The sequence below is a fragment of the Alosa alosa genome, chromosome 19 (genome assembly GCF_017589495.1).
Source record: "Alosa alosa isolate M-15738 ecotype Scorff River chromosome 19, AALO_Geno_1.1, whole genome shotgun sequence".
Classification (NCBI taxonomy): Eukaryota; Metazoa; Chordata; class Actinopteri; order Clupeiformes; family Clupeidae; genus Alosa; species Alosa alosa.
Window position 1 is genome coordinate 15895365 of NC_063207.1, and position 22500 is coordinate 15917864.

At 43.9% G+C, this 22500-nt stretch overlaps 1 protein-coding gene across 2 annotated transcripts in view; it reads right to left on the bottom strand.

The window, feature by feature from the left end:
• The window catches only part of LOC125284228 (MAM domain-containing glycosylphosphatidylinositol anchor protein 1), a 186230-nt gene that overhangs the window by 86098 nt on the left and 77632 nt on the right, over nucleotides 1-22500 (bottom strand). For both annotated transcript variants that reach the window (XM_048228099.1, XM_048228100.1), the window contains one exon: nucleotides 505-701. In XM_048228099.1, the coding sequence (XP_048084056.1) occupies nucleotides 505-701 (197 nt within the window). The remainder of the gene's footprint in view (nucleotides 1-504; nucleotides 702-22500) is intronic.

The following is a 22500-nucleotide window of genomic DNA, read 5'->3' on the forward strand; positions in this document are numbered from 1 at the left end:
GAGAGCGGTGTGGTCTTCAGCTACAGTAGTCATGCTACTTTAAGCTTTGGGTGTGGTCTTTAGCTATTCACGCTGGTTTCTGCAGAAACGAGCCTCTTTGGTGGACATCACCTTTTATGTGTATAACTTGTATTATACTACATACAGTATGTATCTGAGTGTGTGTGTGTGTGTGTGTGTGTGTGTGTGTGTGTATGGAGGGTGACTTTAGGTCTTACTGGGAGGCTACATCGGGCACGTAACTGAAGAGTTCCATTCATGTACAGTAGTGTCGGCTGTAACAATTAGCTTCCGTCAATTGAAATGGCTACACCAGATGTGATAGCGGCGCATACATTCAGAAAAATTAGAGTCTTCTAAAACTATTTTTTATGCTCCGCAAACAGAGTGCTTTAGTTATGGACCAGGTGTAGCCCAGGCCTTATTGTGTGTGTCATTGTTTGTGTGTGTGCCTGCTCAGTGTAGTGTAGTGTGGTGCAGTGTCGTGTGTATGGGTGCAATCACCTGTGTGTACAGCGGCTCATAGATGTCGACCCCCTGGTCTTTGTTCTGCTCGATGAGCCGGCTGCCTCTCTTCCAGATGAAGCGTGCTGGTGGGTTGGAATTGACCGTGCAGCGCAGGAACACCGTTTTCTCCTGGTAGTAGCTCCCCCGCACGTCACTGATGGTCTGATGCACCGTCAGCAACGGCTTATCCAAGTCTACACACACACACACACACACACACACACACACACACACACACACTATGAATATCCTACTCAGTATTTTTATTCTCAAATGTAAACAGAAGAGAGTCAAATATTGTTTCCTGCTGTATCTGTCAACAGATGAATCCACTTTTTTGGAAGGAGAAACCGTTGCACAGTTGGACTTGTTTACAGATCATGCAGTTTTCCTGTAGTTTACTGTCCAGTTACCCATCAGTGTACAAACACAACAGGTTCAAAGACAAATATTTAACACCACTCCTGAGAGGGGTAGCAGTGCTTTCTGATCAGATCAGGAAGAGACTGCTACTTATCATTTCAGACGTGTTTCCTTCCATACAAATCTTTTGTTTTGCACTTTTGAAAAAGAACAATGGCCTTTGATCCAAACGGAAGTGTCAGAACACTCTGATGTTTCCATAGCAATCATGAACGTACACAAAGATGATAAACAAAGACCTGAGGGCCTATTAAAGGCTTTGGCTCTGCATAGATAAATACAAACCTGCACTCACACACAAAACATGATTGTGTTCAAAAGACCCACCCACTCAACAGATCCCAATTCCAAAGCCTAACTTTTTACAAACTGTTTTAGACATACAGGAGGTTCCTCCCCTGAGGTACTTCATCACTTATATATCCCAGTCACTCTAGTGGCCTACACCCAGGCCTGCACCCTGGGACACGGGCACTATAAAATTGGACACAGGTTAAGTCACGTAACATTACAGTGTCAGTCAGTGTTTTATTGAGCAGCTTTACACAAAGAGCTGCTGTTTTCTTGATCATACAGTGTGTAGGTATTCACTATGGATCAGGGTGGTAGAGCGTGAGAGAGAGAAAGAGAGAGAGAGAGAGAGAGAGATTGAAGAAATAGAGAGAGATAATAGAGAGAGAAATTCTTGCTAGCGGGCCATGTATGAGAGAGAGGCAGAGAGAGACATACTGTAGAGACATAGAGAGAGAGAGAGAGGGAGAGAGAGAGAGAGAAAGAGAGAGGGGAAGACTGACAGTCTTGTTAGTGGCCCTTGTGAAGTGTAAGAGGCCCAGGGAAGGGCTGACTCAGCGAAGCCTCCGTCTCTCAGGGGCTGGGCTCTATTAGTCTGACCAGTAGCTGACCTGCCGCGCGGACGGATCAATGGGCCAGAGCCTAAAGCCCCAGGCACAGAGGCAGCACTCAGCTGGCCTCTACCAACACAGAGATAGGTGGAGAGAGAGAGAGAGGGAGGGAAAGAGAGAGAGAGGGAGGGAAAGAGAGAGAGGGGGAGAGAGAGAGAGGGAGGGAAAGAGAGAGAGGGAGGGAGGGATGGAAGGAGAGAGGGAGGGAAAGAGAGAGAGGGAGGGAGGGATGGAAGGAGAGAGGGAGTGAAAGCAATGCAAAGCAGTGTTGTCATTATTACTGTCAATTGTTACTATTAATTGCTAATTATTTTCTTCTCTTGATGTAATTTTCTCCATTACTGCTTTGGCAACATTGCAAAACTTACAGTCATGAATTACAGCTCAATGAATTGAAATTTAATTGAAAATTGAAAGCATGAGAGGTAAGGGCGCACCCACTAATGTCTGCAGGGGCACACGTTCAAGGGTTGGGATTTTCCTGCTTTACTTTATCACACATAGTTTTCTCTCTCTCACACACACACACACACACACACACACACACACACACACACAGTACCTCTCACACCAACATGCTGACCTTCTCTACGTCAATGGTAGTGTCTCGCACGTGCAATATATTATCAAACAACTGTGTAATGTCCCCCGACCCCTTAAGCTGCTCAAACACAAAGCATCATGAACATGTAATTATGTGGTCATCCATTTCTCCTTTTCCCTCTATCTAATTGACCTCCACCTGCTCTCAGATCGTCACCTGTCTGTCTCTCTCTCTGTCTCTCTCTCTGTCTCTCTCTCTGTCTCTCTCCTTGCCTCTCTTTCACTCCTCTACTTAATCCCTTTTTCCATGTGTTAGTGCCACTTAATCCCTTTTTCGAAGTGCCTGTAGATTTCAGTGTCTGCATCACGTATTGAAAAAAAGACATTCAACTCTTATTTACACTTTACAATTTCAACCTTAAACCTCAAACAGGTTTGTTTGTGTGTTTGTTGGTGAACTTCATGAACTTTCACCAAGCCCACACTGTCGAGACCGTAAAAGTGGACAAGGCCAAGCCATCGGTATCGATGCACTACTATTTTGAGCAGCTGGAGATCTGACCAGCTCAGGGAGCTGTGGGTAGGAGAGGCTGGAAAATCGACCCTGACCATGCAGGACTGAGAGAGCCCCCCTGCCCCACCCCAGCCCAGTCTGTCCTCCTCAGTGCAGGGGAACCGATGGTGGATAATAATGAGACGTCTATGACTCATCTAATTAGAGCAGTGGAGGGAACAGTCCAAGAGAGGTGACGAGCAGATTTCTCTCTCTCTCCCTCACGCTCTCTCTCTCTCTCTCTTACTGTCTTTATCTATCGGTTCATTTTCTTGTGCTCTTCATCTTTTAGCTCTGTTGTTCTCCCTCTCTCCGTCAGCTTCTCTCTCCACCAACTCTCTTTCATGTTCTCTGTCTACCTCTCTCTCTCTCTCTCTCTCAATTCAATTCAATAGCTTTTATTGGCATGGCCATTCAAAAAGAGACAGTGTTGCCAAAACAAGTACAGACATTTTTTTTTTTTAATCAGAACCTTCTGACACACTCTGTCTCTCTCCCATCATCCCTTTTTTTCTATTTTGTGCTCATTGTCTCAGCCCAAACCCATGCCACTCTCTCTCTCTCACTCCCTATCTTTCTCTCTCTCTCTCTCTCTCTCTCTCTCTCTCTCTCTCTCTCTCTCTCTCTCCACTAGTTATTGGTCGGGGTGAGTGGAGGGCTGGGGTGCTTCACTGTGATGCAGCTGAGCCTAATTGGCACATTGACAAGTCATCCTGCTCCGTCACAGAGACTACATCTCATCTCATACCACTGTCGCCCTCACTAGAAACACAACTCGCAAGACATAGACACAGACACACACACACACAAACACACACACACTCACACAAACATGCACAATCTCACACCAAATACATACACACACAAAACATACATACTGTACATAGACTATCTCTCTCACACACACACACACACACACACACAAACATGCACAATCTCACACCAAATACATACACACACAAAACATACATTCTGTACATAGAATATCTCTCTCTCACACACACACACACACACACACACACACACACACACACACACACACACGGGGGTCCAAGCTCTCTCTTACTTCTAGTCCTTGCTGAACACTCACATTTGTGAGGCTGTTTACTTGCAGCACAAGAAAACAGCCCATTGGGCCAAATGGGGCTTTTTGTTATCTGGCTTAGTCCTGATTGAGCTAAACCACCGTTTCATACAGGGGACCCTTGACAGCAAGTAGCAAACGACTGATTGGATGTCTTTCATCCAAACAGGAAAGAATAGAAAAGAAAAGAAGCTGTTTGGAGCCTGCTGGTCACTGTTGAGCACACCTCAGCAGCACAAGCAGTCTGAACAATGCAACTTAACTCATGTGTATGAAACCTTGGTGAGGGAGGATGTGGTCCTGTGTGTCAGCAGAGTGCAATAGAGTCAGAAGCGAAGATTCTAGAACAGAGAACAGAGCTCTGTTCTAGAATCTTTGGTCAGAAGTGTCAGAAGTCAAACTGATGTGCGGTTATCATTCCCAATGTGTCAATAGCCACAATGGAAGAGCACAGAGCTTGCTTTGAACTGAAACACACGACTCAGGAGGGGCATGTTTGCATGTATGGTTATAGTGTGTGTGTGTGTGTGTGTGTGTGTGTGTGTGTGTGTGTGTGTGTGTGTGTGTGTGTGTGTGTGTGAGAGAGAGAGAGAGAGAGAGAGAGAGAGACCAAGAGAGATGGAGAAATGTAAAATTAATGTAACTGTGAGTCCCTTGGTTTAGGCCACAGCTGCCTTGTGTTTTCAAGTGCGAAGTGAAGAAGTGCCAAATATGGGCAAGAGGGAATACACCACCCGTCACAACCATCCCTCTCCCCTTTGCCTTTCTTACACACACACACACACACACACACACACACACACACACACACACACACACACACACACACACACACACATACACACAAATGTGTTGACAAACTTAGTGCCCTGAAGTTGACTGAATTTTGATTTCTCATTTCCCTGCTGTGTTCCCTCAGGTGCCCCAATCCAACTCTATTACGGATATGGGGGCCTCTGCAAAATGCATGTGCTTGCAGCTCCATGTGTTTGCTCACTCACACACACACAACACAACACAACACAACACAACACAACACACACCACACAACAAACACACACACACACACACACACACACACACACACACTGTAATGCTGTCTGCTGAATATACTGCATGGTGTGCTATACCTGTTACAAACAATATGATGCTAGATATAGCATTGCAATACTCTATACGCTGGACAGAAATATATCTTCTGTGTCAGATTGGTGTTCTAATCAGAGCTGACACTCAGTCAGTGTAGGGATACACATGAAGTTTTCTATAAGGTATGTTATAACCTTAATCTCTCTCTTCTCTCACTTTCTCTCTCTCTCTCTCACACCCCACACACACACACAGTGTGAAGACATGAATTGTTGTACTGTATTTGCCAATTGAATTGCTAATTAACACAAACTGCTTGGATTGCTGGTATTACTGTGCAGTTTACAGCATCTATATTGTGTGTCACATAAACTGCAGCCTATCTAGCAGCCAAGTGGAATATGTGTTCTCCGCTTGGGACGGATCCAATAACCCATTAAGAGATCACACTCATAAACACCTTCAGAGACAAGGGAGATAGAACCAACACATACATATGCAAACACAAACACACACACACACACACACACACACACACACACACACACACACTCACACACACAAACTTGTAATTCCTCTTTCACACAGCCTCCTTGTATCTGTCTACACCTATCAAAAGATCAATATCAATAAAAACGATTGGACAACTGGAATAAACAGGGTAGTGTAATTGTAAAGCTGTCATAATATTATTGACCATTAGTGACTCGTCAAATAATATATTTTATATGTAGAAAAGCAATTTGTGTAAAGATACAATTCATTCATATTAGATATTGATTTCAATTGTAATAGGCACGGTGCTACATGGGGGATACACATGCCCAAATACTATAGACAAACTAGGTTAGATTAAAAATAGACCTGAGAACACACATTCTCACACACAAACACACACACACACACACACACACACACACACACACACACACACACACACACACACACACACAACACACAAACGTTGGATTATCACAGCAAGCCATAGAGTAGCTATTCACAGTGCTGCTGTACTGTAGGTCAGGCCTCAGTGGTACATTACCATACACACAACCACACTTACACATTCTGTACACAAACAGACATCAATTCATGCATCCACTAGAACAAACACAGTCACAAATCCACACGAATCAGGTCAACAGATGCAGCCTCCGGCGGAAGGGACACTCCACAGCGTGTGCAGGGACCACAGTGAACGGTGGCCAACCTCAGCAGACAGGTGGACAGACATGACAAGCCCGAGTACCGCTCCAGCCACAAGGGACAGCAGAGAGTGGTCAAAGAGAGGGCAGGAGGGAGAGAGGGAGAGGGAGAATGGAAGAAAAGGTGGTTGATAAGAGATGTAGACTGACAGAGAGAGAGAGAGAAAGAGAGAGTGGGAGTATTGAACATATGCTTCGCATGCACTGTACAAATTATGGAATTAAATATAGGTGTGTTTTTGAGTAAACGTGAGTGAGTGTGTGAGTGAATTAAGTTTGTGAACACATCTTCACAGTCTGCACGTGTGAGAGAGATGCATTTTTCTATTGCAGGAGAGATGGGGCTCCAGTACAGTAAGACAGTAAGACAGATGAATGATGCTCACTCAGGCTTCATTTTAAGGGAGGGAAACTCCAGCTCGAATTTGCTCTGGAGCTAATGATTTATACCACAGTTTTATACCTCACAGATTTTTATTAAACACGTCTTTAAAATTAATGGCAGTATCTAGCCGGACAGAGAGACACACACTCCCGAGAGTGTGTTAGGGGTGCGAGGGATTCCGCAACGCCTCGTTTCCTATTGCGCCAAGCAGCGGCAATAGAGACGTCAGTGTCAATTTGTCACTGTCAGGCGTCGTTTCTTTTCCAGGCGACGCAAATCATCGGCCAGGCCAGGCCTGTGTCGAGTGTGGCGTCTGAGCGGCACCAGCGCGTTACTGGGCTTCTGGGCGTCTGCTCGGCTGCGTCTATTCTCAGCGGTCAGCAGAGCACAAGAATACAGCCCGAGACGCCTGCCTGTATTTGATCAGACAGGAAGTGCGTCTAAAGACAGCTGTATCCATAGCTGAGAGCTCTCCGCATAATTCTGAAAATTGTCTGAAATTATCTCAGGCTGTTTAGCATTTATATTTAGAATTAGAAATGGTCGCCATTTTCCAGGAATCGAGCTGACTAAGAAAATGTATCTTCAGGACACAAAGACCATTTAGCACCTTGATGTCCAGATGAGATAAACACTACTTCCTCCAGAGCGTGGTAAGGAACTGCCCATTAGCCAGGGCTCTACAGTGCGCAAAAAAATATTTAGGCGCACTGGTGCGAATGACTTCTAACTATGTCAATGTTTGTCTACAAAATACACCGCAACATCGAGAAACATTACTGTGCAAACCATAGAATCACGCCGCGAAATGCAGCATAAAACTACACCTCCCATCAACGTTAGCAGTTTCGCGTTGTGACTCGCTAGTAGTCGCCTTATCAAATCTAAGAGCGCGCAGAAAAAGCGGAAAGTTAGACTAGCCGGCCAAGATGCAAAGATTGAAGAAATTAGTTCTTCTATCCACCGAATTCATCGGATATGGGAGGAACAGGATGAGATTCTGAGAATGCAGTGAGAGAAGGAAAGGTAACTTAACATGCCTTTTAGCCCAGTTGACGTATTGGCTGCAATATGCAAAATATAGCTGTAGCGAACAGGCACAAAAGTAGCCTCCCGTATTACTCCCATTTTATTCAAAGGTAGAACGCTGACAACTCCAGGCTTCCACGCATGCTTGTTTGTTTATACCGGATACAAGCTGAAGTGCAAAACGAAAGTTTGCCTACCTAACGTTTGCCTCCTGCCCCCATCAATGCAGATATAAAAAAAAAAAAAAAGGATAAAAAATATATATATCCTTGATAGCCTATGTTGGGTTTGTGGAAGAGAAAATGGACTGTTTTAGTAGTAGTATTAGGCAGTATGCAGTCAGATAGGTCACCATGGGCATATTTGGATTAGCTACAGATGGATTCACAAATACAGTAAATAAATTAGCCTACATTTGGCAGGATACTTGATATACAGGCTAAATGCCAATATGGCAATGTATTTAATTATTTTACATTAACAAAATGTAGGAAAATAGAACAGACTGAAAATAAAGTAGGCACTGATCTTTAAAATCCTGTTTCCTGTAGCCTAAATGTTGTCAGTCATTCTTAATATTTGCAATTGGTGCATTGACATGTTTAACTGTTAGCTGCAGTGTAATGTTAGATTATGTGTAAGTTAAGTACAGAAGTGACTGTGCACCCAAATTTTTGTCTGTGCTCCTAATTTTTTTAACTTGGGCGCACAAGTGCTCCTGGAAAAAAATGTTAGTGTAGAGCCCTGCCATTAGCCATTTGTTTCTTGTCATCAAAGATATTCATTAGGAATCATGCTGTAGGTAATTGATCAGAAATGGATATAACATTATCCCAGCAGTGCCTAGGGTTGACCTTTTGGGCTCTGAAAGGATTTTGAGCAGTGAAGCCATTAAATATGGCCACATTAACACCAAAGATCAATATTCAATTAATCAATGAACGGTATTAGGACATATTAGATTAATTATCCTCCCCATAAACCATGTAGCGCTAGTTTTGGGAGAGACAGGAGACCGTGTCCACACACACACACACACACACAGACTGAGTTACCTTCTACAGAGGTAATAATCCTGCTACCCTACTCCTAATTCACCCATGGCAACGGGACAGATTATTTAACAGAAAAGGAGAGAAAGGGACGGAGAGAGAGAGAGAGAGAGAGAGAGAGAGAGAGAGGAAGAGAGGGATATAGAGCTGATGGGCAGAGGAGAGAAAGAGGAGTGGGATGGAGGGAGCATAAGTGCCATAAAAGGCAGAGTGGGAGGAAAGAGAGAAAGCGCACAGAAAGACGAGAGGTACAAATGGGCTGCAGACAAAGAAGAGAAAGAAGGCTGGGGGAGAACAAGGTGAACAGAGAAAGATGTGCGGAGAGATGCATGTGTTTGTGAAGAGAGAGAGGTAATTTGGCATTAGCAATATCAGAGAGAGTGGAGAGAGGGGAGAGGAAGAATGGAGGAGAGGAGGAGAGGTCAGAGGGAATCTATCTGATAGTGTAACACAAGGTGACCTCCGATCCCAGCGGCTCCCTGAGGAGGAAGCTTCATTTCCAAATCCGCTTTGATTTCCAATAAACAAGCATGGGCCTCAGAGGCCTCATCTCTCTCTTTCTCTCTCTCTCTCTCCCTCTCCCCCTCCTTTCCTCTCTCTCTCTCTCTCACACTCTCTCTCCATCCCTCTTGCTTCCTCTCTGTCTGTCTGTCTGTCTGGTGTCTACATATTTGTGTGGAGGCATATGCAGTTGCCTTGTGTGTCCATGCTGTGCAAATGTATGCAATCATCTTTGTGTTTGTCCATCATCACAGACATGGCAGCCCTTGCACCATATAGATCTACTGCATGCTGGATTACCACAAAATCTCTGTTTGAGCCTTTACATGTACACACACACACATTCAAGTAGCCCGAATAGTATGACCTACAGTAGTTAGAATCACAAACAGCCCCCACGGCCATGGTAAATGACTGAGTGGTCATAAGAAGTGACGATTTGACACGGACTGCTCACTAACTTCCCTGGATAGCCAGTAGTAAATGATCAATAAAGAGGAGCAAATACAGGCTACCTGGGATGGCTTGATGATTCATGGAGGAAAAGAGTCAGCTCTTACTGAAACAAAAGGCACTTCATTTGCCAAAAAAGACTGAGTGTGTTAAGTAACCAGAACTGGCAGAATCTGTGCACTCGATAAAAAAGTGTCAGGTAGAGACAGAGAGAAGCGGGAAAGAGAGAGAAATAGAGAGAGGGAGGGAGAGAGAGAGAGAGAATGTCATTGATGTTCAAGAGTCAAGTTTTCTGTCAAGTTTTGTGGAGAGAACTTTTCTGATTATCACTCATTTGTAAGTCCTGCCGCCAGACTAATGACCACCTGCCTGTCAGGGAGATGTCTGAAAATGATTCTGGTCACGCTGAAGCACCCTTCCTTCTGGAACAATCTGCCATGGCTATATCTGGTGCATGCAAGTTTCCACCTGGCCTTGCCTAAGAGGTAAAACCTGGGAAGATTGAAATCATAAATGTGTCTTGCCCTGTCCTTAAGTCTGTATAAAACCATGGACATTTCCATTTGGGGATATCACACCATTCGGCCCTTTCATACCCATGATGCATCACTATAATGAATGACAGGCCAAACTCATCTACTGAAGCCCACGCTCACCAAACACATTAGTCAAGTGAAGAACTAAAAAAGGGGATAATAAGCTGATGTACTTACTGTTTGATGTACTGCAGAGATATTCACAGCACCACACACACTTAGCCAGTGTGTGTGTGTGTGTGTGTTACACTAGCTGGGTAAAAAATGACTACGCTATCCAAAAGCAGATGAGTTCAATGGCAATGACTACAATATGTTGTTTTGGCAGCACATGGAGAGCCTCCACAGTGGCTGTAAATGCAAGACAATGACAAGAGTAAGAGAGAGAGAGAGAGACAACTGAGCCCTCTACACACACACACACATTTTCTCTCTCTCTCTCTCTCTCTCTCTCTCTCTCTCTCTCTCTCTCTCTCTCTCTCTCCAGTGCATAGCAGTGCAAACACAAGTGAGTCGTGTTTGATCCAACCAGTATCTAGCCAATTATTTAAGATTGCACACTGAGACGCAAAGATATATCCCAAACACACCTTTTTATTCTAGAACCTTCCACGATTTCCACACAGTAAGAACATTTTTCTCAACCACAAAAAAAGCACCATGAGCCTTGTTGGGTGAAACCTTAGCGTGAGGAGTTGAGTCTTATATTTTATTCTGTAACCTACGCTTTTTTTCCAACACAAAGAACATTTGAAAAAGAAAAACACACAAGCAGAGGGATTACACAGAACATGCTATAGTCCTCCATGTTATAGGTATGTTGACCTCCCCCTAACAAATCACAGTGTACCTGTATGACTACAACAAGGAGCCATGTTAGGTGGAGTCTTACTGTGACAGCTGTGGGTGTGCTAGTCTGTGCAGAACTAATCACACACTATCTCTGTTAAAGCAGCTGGGACAAGGAGAAAACATAGGTTGGATGCATCCACACAGACATCTCTATTGGGTCTAAAACAGCAGTGGGTCATCCGCTTATACTGCAGGTATATACGCAGAGAGCGAGAGAGACTTAGATTACTGCTATGACTGCAGATCATGTTACGCTTGTTATTGACTTATACACAAGGAAAGATGAGGCAATGTACAGCAACATCAATTATTCAGTATGCATGCGTGTGTGTGTGTGTGTGTGTGTGTGTGTGTGTGTGTGTGTCTTTTGGAGTCTTGGGAGGAGGGCTTGCATTTTCCAGTGTAAGTAAGTGCATGTAGATGTGTGTGTGTGTGTGTGTGTGTGTGTGTGTGTACATGCACGTGTGTGTTTGCGTATGTGTGTGCATGTTATGTACAACATGAATCGGTTTATTCATTCCTCTATTGGCGAGTCGAGCCGTTGCTATTGCAATACTGCACGTCAGCCTCTGTGCATTTCCACTGCGACTTAATGCATGACATTAGAAAAAATTTATCCCCAATTCGTTTTTAATCAACTGAAGTTGCTGCTGTTGTGTTGTCCTGGTACGCTGCTGGGATATTATCAATTACTCAGGATGGCCTATGGCACTGCTTCTCTGATGGGATCTCATTCCTCACTCAACTCACACACACACACACACACACACACACTCACACTCACACACACACACACACACACACACACACACACACACACACACACACACACACACACACACACACTCACTAACTCACTAACTCACTCTGACACACGCACACACACACACAGAACATGCCGAAGGGTCAGGATGGCATGTCATGAAAGTGTACACCAATTCCGCATTCAAAGTCAGTATGCCTCTAACCATTCACACATTCTTTTTTAAAAATACATTATCCTCCCACGCACATACAGAGTTTTACCCTCACACAATTACCTCATTATATTTGCACAACATTACCTATATACAATATGTATGCACAACATATATATTTTCACTCTGTCACACACACACATACACACACACACACAATGTCAGAAACACATACACACACACAATGTCACACAAACAATCAAACTTGAACACAATTTTTGGTAACACTTTATTTTAATGTGTCGCTGTTACAGTGTACCTACCTAATTAGGTACAGTGGTACAACCTGTGTAACAACATGTACTTATCAGGTACTATCATTGTACCTTGATTATGTATTTGTGGGTACCGCATATAGTTGTTACATTGTAATACTGAGTGCTTTTTACAAAGCTTTGCCAATTTGCTCTACATTTTCATCAGAGGCAAAGAGCTGACCTGAGACTCGCTTATGGGGCAAATCTGGTCATGATAGATTTGATATACAAAGCATGCTTAGCCCAGTCAAGGGCCTCATTGTCTTCAGTGTACATGTAACAGCTGTGTTGCTACAACCTTGTTACTCTTTTTGATACAGTGGAATAAACCTATTATGTACCAGTTAATTACTTTAAATGTACATATGACATGTATGTTGTGTCTTCGATGTCTTGGAACAGGTCTACTAATTCACTACATAGTATATATATCAACTGTGTTGGTACACACACTTATTGCTTTTGATACAGTGGCATAAACCCATTAAAAATGAAGTGTAATGCAGTTAAGTACTTACATCTACATATATACATCCTGTCAATGATGCTATGCATCCTGTAATTGATGTGTTGAAATGCTGCCTGCTGTTACACCACACAGTACATGAAATTAGTAGACCTGTTCCAAGACAAGACCTGTTCCAGCTTATTCCACTGTATCAAAGAGTAACAAGGTTGTAGCAGCACAGGTGTTACATGTACATTGAAGACAATGAGGCCTTGACTGAGCTAAGCATGTTTTTGTATATCAAATCTATCATGACTAGATTTACCCCATCCAGCAGGTCTCAGGTCAGCTCTTTGCCTCTCTGGTTTTTGTAAAATTTAGGTAAATTGGCAAAAGTTTTGTAAAGCACTCAGTATTACAATGTAACAACTATATGTAGGTACCCACAACATAATGTGGCAATAAATGATAAAAATTTATAGTGCCATTATGTTGTTACATTAGTATACCCACTGTACCTAATTAGGTGGTGCGCATCGTAAACAGCCACATTAAAATGTAAGTGTTACCCAATTTTCTCTATACATAAACATGTTCACCCCTCGCATCAGCGTATTAACACTTACTTCCATCTCTCTCTCTCTCTCTCTCTCTCTCTCTCTCTCTCTCTCTCTCTCTCTCTCACACACACAAAAACACACACACACACACACATGTGCACACACAGACACACAGATGCACACACACACATACAGACACACACACACATACATACACGCACACACACTCACACAGCAGTGGGCAGGTGTTTCTATTCTATGCTTTTCTCTGACTAATGAGCAGATAAAGGTGATTGGGAGGTGAGTGTTTTCACACCAAGCTCCAGCTTCGGTAAAGGTGCCCTTTTTAAATAGACGCTACAGATATATCTCTAAAACATGTTAGAGAACAATAGGAGGACTATGCTTTCTATGGTGCTACACTGTGTCGCAGTGCCACCACATACAAGTTTGCCAAAACCTTAGCTTCAGCTTGCAAAGACTATTTAACAGATGCATTGCAAAAAAGAGCCATACAGCAAAACTAAATACCATGAAATTCAATGTAATTGAGAACACGGTTTTTATTCCACTGTGAAATGATTTCATCACATTTTTCACCAGTCCGCTATTAGACAACATGAGGTTGACATTCCCCTCAGCTTCCAAGGCAAAGCAACGTGTACAACTGACATGTAAGATGACTCCTTTCAACCTCTGTAATTACATAATGGTCAAAGTGCACAACATGCAATCGTGACAAGAACAAGATGAGGTGCTTAATCCATAGGCAGCCGATCAATACTAGTGGATTTCGGCTGAAAAGCACATGTGTCACAATTCTTTTTATAGTTTGAATTGATTGCTTGGTATTTTGTCACCTTATAGTATATCAATGACAAGGTAATAGTCATAGCATAGTGCAATTTTGTGTGTTTCAAAGACACAGGCATCAAAAACAACCACATATTCTGATCTAGCAGCTGGCTAAAAAGGAACCAGCTCTACATTCAAACAATGGATTCTCCAGCTAAGATGCTGCAGTAGCTGGTTCAATACAATCACACAAGCAGACTACAGTACCTTATAGACTATCTATACAACTACTGCAACTCGACATGTTTTTTCCTTCATTTACTCAATCAATAACAATTAATAACCGTCAAATATCATCTCCGATCAAATTGGGATGGCTGTCATTAAGCTAAAAGTAAACTGCCAAGCTTAATTTGCTCCCAGTAATCAGGTAATACTCTCGAATCATTGACCAGCCCTCCACTGGCTTGCTGCGCTATCGATGTGGTGTAAAAAGCTACATCAGCACCTCATCAATTTTTCTCCGCGAGCCAGAGAACCCCACATCAGGTGGCAATGCCTGTTTTTTACCCAGACAAAAAAATTACAACCACTGGCAGTGAAACCACCCAGACGATTGATAGCATAATGGTAGAAGTGGTAGAATGGTAAAAATGGAGAGAACTGTGTGTGTGTGTGTGTGTGTGTAAGAGAGAAAGAAAGAGAGAGAGAGTATGTGTGTGTGTGTTTGAGAGTGAGAGAGAGAGAGACTGTGTGAGTGTGTGTGTGTGTGTGTGTGTGTGTGTGTGTGTGTGTGTGTGTGTGTGTGTGTTTGTGTGTGTGTGTGTGTGTGTGTGTGTTTGAGAGTGAGAGAGAGAGAGACTGTGTGTGTGTGTGTGTGTGTGTGTGTGTGTGTGTGTGTGTGTGTGTGTGTGTGTGTGTGTGTGTGTGTGTGTGTGGGGTAGAACCGTTGCTTTTATCTGCCTCCACCCTGTGCCCTTACTAAGCAAGATGGCGTGTCAGGGGGCATTATTTTTGCCGCTGGAGGCAGAGATGCTCACAGGAATGTAGATGGATTTCTGCTGCTGCATCCCTTTCATCACACACGCACATACACACACACGCACGCACGCACACATGCACACAACACAAACACACACGCACATGCACACACACACACAACACACACGCACACACACACAGCACACACACACACACACGACAACACACACACACACACACACACACAACACACAAACATACACACACACATACAAACATACGCACACACACAAACCCACACTCTGTTCTAATCAAAGTTTTTCACATGAAAACCCATCAAATATAGAGACGCAATATAATCCAATCTGTGGAGACTACAATAAAAGATTAACATTTAAAAGTTTGATCATCTATTCATTCTATTTGCTATTGTCTATATATTTGCATGATTATTCATGACAATCTGGGGGATCTGGTCGTCCAAATAGAACTGAGCTCTTTTGAAACAGTCCCAACTGTCTGACAGCAGTAGGCCACAGTGGTAGTAAATTCTTAGGTTGGTGTGTGTGTGTGTGTGTGTGTATGTATGTGTGTGTGTGTGTGTGTGTGTGTGTGTGTGTGTGTGAGAGAGAGAGAGAGAGAGAGTGAGTGTGTGTGTGTGTGTGTGTGTGTGTGTGTGTGTGTGTGTGTGTGTGAGAGAGAGAGAGAGAGAGAGTGTGTGTGTGTGTGTGTGTGTGTGTGTGTGTGCGTATGTGTGTGTGTGTAAGTGTATGTGTGAGTATGTGAGTGTGTGTGTGTGTGTGTGTGTGTGTGTGTGTGTGTGTGAGTGTGAGTGTGTAAGTGTGTGTGTGAGTGTGTGCGTGTGCAGAAGCCACTGGTGAATGTGCTGAGGCAGCTGCTCGGTGTTGATGCATCTGAACGTGGCGCTACGCTTCGCTATGTGCTACACCGAGCCAGCTGATTATGATTTCTCTCCTTTCACACAGCGTCAGAGCTTTTTTCTTCTTGCCTTTCCTCAACATTTGCTTTCCTGGCTGCGTGTCTCTCATCCACTTTTTCTTCTTGGCCATGTCCAAATGAAACTCTTCCTATATCCCATCCCCTATCTCTCTCTCTCTCTCTCACTTTTATTTTCACTCGTTTCCTTCTCCCTTCTCTATCAACCTTTGTTCCAGGGGAGCGCGGGAGATTCAGGGACCAGCGTTGCCTCTCAGGCCTCTGCTCTCTTCATCGAGTCCTTCCTTCTTTCACGCACGCTGAGCTCCACACCGGGCTCCCTTAAAAGGGATTCTCACATTTCGCACATTATTTTATTCTCTCTCTCTCTCTCTCTCTGTCTCTCTCTCTTTCTCTCTCAGTGACTCAGTTCCTCTTTGTCAAAATCCTTTTCTGTCTCTCTTTGTCTTACTCTCTCACTCGCCGCTCTCTCTCTCTCTCTCTCTCTCTCTCTCTCTCTCTCTCTCTCTCTCTCTCTCTCTTTCTCAGCGGATTTCTCTCTATCCCTCTCTCTCCCCCTGATTACCCGGGCTGGCTCTCCTATGAGCTGTAAATTAAACAGAGAGGGAGCCCATGACGGCTGGGGAGAAAGCGGAGGAGCGGAGCGGAGCAGAGAAGTTGGAGAGGACGGCATTACGGCGAGCACCTCATGGGATGGAGCGAGGCCGCCAGAGGAAAGACAGGAACAGGAGAGAGAAAGAGAGAGAGAGAGAGAGATCAAGAAGAGAGTGAGGGAGTAATAAAGAACAGGAGTTTTTTATGAGAGAGAGAAGGATGGATGGTCCTGGGAAATGGAGGAACTGCATCGTCTCTATATCCCGAGTGACGAGAGAGGGAGCGTGGGTAGAGGTGTGGGATGGGGGGCAAAGGGATATGCCAGCACCATAAAAGAATATTAGGATCAGGTTCCTCTGACGGCAGGGATGGGGAAATAACACCTCCCTGGTGAGTGACCTTAGTCCTGACAACTAAAGTGGAACGTGGGCAATAAAACAGGGAGGAGTTGATTTGCGGAGAAGTTCACAATCTGCATCGCCGGAGAGCCGCAAAGCAACGGAGCATGAGCAGTCTCGAGACGACAGAGTTTGGCGATGCAGCAGGGTCGGTTTGCATCAACACACATATACACACACACACACACACACACACAAACACAGCAGACATATAGAGAATTTATGAGAGTTAACCCCCAGTGATTCTCCCTGTGACTGATGTGAACCAGAGTGATTGACATAGATGCACTGCCATCAGGGAGAGTACCGGAAGTTTAAATAATGCATAGAATCTTTCATCACTCTCGATCACGTCTTGCCATTCACAATCCTAATGAGAATAGCGACATACTCTGTTTTCTGTCTTGAGCATGATATAGCTATCAATATGTAATACCTAACAAGGCTATTTCATTCGTATTAAAGTGGTTGTGACTAAAAGCGACTTCAACTCTTCCCTCGACTGGATGTTCCAAAAAAAAAACAATGTACAGAAAACAGGCCAGACCGCTTGTATGGAGTAGCGACGCAGATAGGATCGGCTCCGACCAGCTGTAAAAAAATGATGTCTGGCTAATGCGGACAGAATTTTTTTTTTTTTTTTTTTTTTTTTATTTATTTTTCTTCTCTCTCCTGGTGCAACAAAAGCTGATGAAAGGTCAAGAAGATTTCAGCTCCCCGCAGTACAGTATCATATAACCTTCATGGAGGCCATCGCAGCGAAAACAGAACAGGGCGTAGAGGAGGAGAGAGAGAGAGAGAGAGAGAGAGAAAGCGCAGCCTCTGGAGAGGATAATGAAAGGCCGCCTCAGATAGTGCCGGCCAAACGACCTGGACAAGCAGGCCGATGCTATCAGCACAAGACGGAGAGACGCTTTTTATTTTCCGTGGCGTTTTCTTCATTTAAAGACCGAGGAGTGTGGCCATTTTCTCTCTCTCTCTCTCTCTCTCTCTCTCTCTCTCTCTCTCTCTCTCTCTCTTTCTTCACAGAGCCCAAGGGTGACTGGGGGACTTGGCTCTGAATGTGCTGCTATCTCCATCTCTCCACTGGAAAATGTGAAGAGAGAGACAGAGAAAGAAAGAGAGAGGGGGAAAGGGAGGGGTGAAATAAAAAAAAAAACTTTGTCGGTCCATATCACAAGCTGGCCTCCTTCATGAATACATCTTTTTCAAGTTGGGGTTGTGCCACTGCTATCTCACGACCTATCTCTCCTCTCCTCTCCTCTCCAACCTCACACCCCCACCACCAGCTCAAACCCCCCACCCCCCCCCGCCCCTCCAATCCCTTCAGTATGTCTGTCAGCCTGTCAATCACCCGTCAGCCCGGGCCTCTTCCCAAGTGCATCATAGGCTTCCTGTGTTTTTATCTGTTTCCCCCATAAGCCCCATGGACGCTTCATGACAAAAGAAAGGAAAGGAGCGAGGGTGTGTGTGTGTGTGTGTGTGTGTGTGTGTATGTGTGTGGTTGTGTGTGTGTGTGTGTGTCAGGCCTCCTGGCGTATGCCTTTGTGATGCTTCCGCTGTGGATCAGGGTCTGTGTGCTAAGGTGCAGCCAGCGAGATCAAAGCGCAGATATGACTGAGAAACTTTCTGGGCGATGTTCTGACAGGTGGCTGGCGAGCAAGTCAGAAACTAATAGCTTGTTTCGATTAAGCGCCTTGCTGTGAGGTGTCTTTTTTACCTTTTTCATCCATACATACCACATTCATCTTCCTTACAAAACTTACAAGAAATAAATGAAAGGGGAAAAAATACCTGTGGTGGAGATGGTAAAGACTTAATTCTCACTCTCACATTCTCATTATTTTCCTCATTTAGAGACACAAATTCAACCAAAAGAGGAGAAAATAAATGTATGTGAAAAATCTTCCCCATTTAAACACGCCTTATACAGGAAGATCTGGAGACGTACTAATGTAGCCTGTACGGACTACAGGATGAGAACTGAACATTTTTGTAAGATTTCCTAGAGAGATTTAGTGACTCCTTCATACCAGCACAAACATAAATACACCATAGAAAACAGCGTCTTTGTGCACAGTGAATGTGGCTACTATGGGCCAATTAAAAATGTGAAGAATTCGGACCGGAATTTGTCTTGTATAGTACCCATGCTGTAAATGCCACATTATGGGTGGATATGGAACAATGCCAGAGCACCGCAGACACACACACACACACACGCACACACACGCACACACACCTCTTCACATGTATGCTGTGGCACTGAAGCAGATCTATCTTATCCTGCAATCCAAAGGAGAAAAGACAAGATGAACAAAAGACCCGCGATCTCTCCATCGCTCTCTTTCTCTCTCGCTTTCTTTCTCTTTCTGAAGGATAAGAGGAGACACAAAGTGAGCCTCCGATGCCCTAAATCCAGGCCTTAACATCCTCCACCACACCACCCCTCCACACCTCCAACCTTGGCAGCCGACTTCAACACTACAACACAACGCAAAGCCCCTTTAGCCTCCTCTGTCTACATCACTTGTCTGTATCTCGCTTCATCTTTCTTATATTCTTTTCTCTGACCCTCTCTTCCTTGCTTCATCCCTCTCTCTTCTCCTGAGTGAAAGAGAGAGAGAAAGACAGAGAAAAAGAGAGAGGGAGGGAGGGAGGGTGAAGGAGAAAGAGAAATATTCATCCTGTCCTGCTCTTGCCTAGTCGGCAGTATGCGTAGCACAGCTGTGCCGCTCCTGACAACGTGGATCTTTCCGGAGTCGCAGCCCATCACTTGGCACGACATCCGCTGCCATTCTCCTCTCTCAAGCATGCAAGGATACGCAGGGGAGGAAAGACACAAAGGCAGGAGGACAAAGAGAGAGAGAGAGAGAAAGAGAGAAAGAGAGAGAGAGAGAGAGAGCTACAGGAAAGAAGTGCAAGAGAGGGAGTGTGATAAAGAGATCATATAAATCAGGATGCTGAATACAACATAACATTTTATCCCCCTTTGTAAAACATGAAACATTTTTTTAACCTTCTAAATCACCAACAAAGCATGTAAGAAGACAATGCCCTAGACAGCTCAGGGCCTGACTTACATGTGAAACAAGCCCCTCTTTACACCTGTGGATTCTTCACTGTACGCTGGAGTAAATTTTTGATCAGGTGCGGGAGCATGTACGACTGCAGATGACCTGTGTATCTGTGGGCATGTGTTGTGTCTCTTTATGTGTGTGTGTGTGTGTGTGTGTGTGTGTGTGTGTGTGTGTGTGTGTGTGTGTGTGTGTGTGTATTTTAGGGCTGTCGGAACGAATACTAATCAATACTAATCGAATTTTGAAATTATTATTCGAATGTGGTTTTGGGGGGAGTTTTTTTTTAATGTGTTGGCTTTAGCGAATATGTGAAAACAAAATGCTTTTGTCACGTCTAATACACAATCTAGTAATGGCAGAGAGCGATTCACCCACGGACATCACCACTCCTGACCATTTAAGCGATGTGTGGAAAGTTTTTTGATTTCCGTCAGAAAACGGAAAAATAACAAGTAGCCTAAAGATGACGTAATCTGCAGAATATGTAGGCTAAGGCCCAAATAAATAAAATATATCACTCGACAACGAGAAGCCTGAGTGCACATCTGGCAACGCTACTCCTTGACAAGCTAGGTAAGTAAACAGTCCCAGGGCGAGGAGCCGCAGCTAAAGCAGGCAAGAATTAGCCTACTGCTATTTTGCCTGCCTCTATGTCCGGTGCTTCTGTCACTTAATTTGCAGCATAATGGATCATGGAACCGCGGGCCGATAAAAAAAAAGAAAGCAAACTTTTCCCCAATCAGGACATACCAGTACTTGCTAATTTGGCGTCATCAAATATAAAGGCATACCATGTTTCCGCAAGAAACTGAAACCACTCAAGCTGCACAGATATCGTTGGTACAGTAGAATGGGCTTTTGTTCAATATAACAAGTCAACCACGTGTTGATAGTGGCATTGGCAATGCATAAGCCTGTTTATACAGTGTATAGAGATGCAGAGTAAATATTAATAATATTAATATTAAATGAGCATTAAATTCGTATTCAAATATCAATCGATTATTACAAATAATAAAGAATGAAATTCGAATGGGATTATGGAGAAAAAAGATTGACAGCCGTAGTGTGTTTGTGTGTATATGTGCATGTAAGTGTGGTGTCTGTGTGTGTGTGTGTGTGTGTGTGTGTGTGTGTGTATGTGCATGCATGTATGTCTGTTAGTGAGTTTCTCTCTAAGCTGCTCTGTGCTGGTCTTCAATCTTGCACAACTCTTCAATCTTGCACACTTGACAAACACTGACTAACTAGTTGTGTTTTTTTTGAAGGATGGGGGTTTTCCACTGTTGCTTTGTGCTAAATCAGTCCTGTCATGCCCATCGCATTATGTGACTGTGTGGGAACTAGGAAGCATAAACAGGCCCAAGAGGACTAATTCAATAACCACTTAGGGTTGTTAAGGTGTTGACACTGAAACAAGACTTTAATAGTGATGCAGTTGGCACTGGCTTAGTGTTTAACACCTGTTCCAGTTCCCTCGTGAATTTTAATTACACTGTTTTTTTAAATCTATGTCTAGGAATGTTTGAAAAAAAGAATATTTTTTTACTACAATATTTTCATCTTTCTTCCACATGATTAATCCAGAGACTTTCTAATGTGGAGACACAGCACTCAAAAAATACTCCATAGAAATGCATGGGGCTAGTTTGTCACGCCAATATGGCCGTTGTCTACACATATCCCACCCCTTCCTCGGCAAAACGTCGACATGTGAATACATTGAGCCAATCATGTGGTGTGATGTGAATACATTGAGCCAATCATATGGTGTGTTGTGAAGACATCGTGCCAATCATGTGTTGTGATCTTGCCGCTGGAGCAAGATTGGTGTCGTGAAGCCTTGCGCACGCGCAGTTCGACCCAAAGACTGTGCCCGATGAGTGCCCATAAAACGTTGGTATATGGCCGCCGAGTGGAGGGACTTGCCTAAAAGGACTTTGATTAATCTCATTAATGATGAACACTTCTGTTAGCCTGGAAATCCAGACCCAAATCTAGAATGATTAAGGGTCTGGCTATGAGTAATGAAAATGGTCCAACTTGAGGGGCGGCACCAAGCATGCATTTGAAAATATCACTGCACGCAATTGGATAACAGTACGACCAATCAGAACAATACACGGGGTGACGTATCCAGAGCGACATCAACAAGTTTGTTTTGTAGAATAGTTTGACTGACTAGTGGAGCTACCGTATCCAGTCAGTAAAATGGCATAAACGTCCTTCTTGCAATGGAAAGATTTGAGCGCCGTCTTCTGTTCCTCTTTTAGAGAAAAAGTCAAGTCTAACTCGTTCATTCACAGGCCAAAGCCGTTTCACACAACTGGTGTTCATCC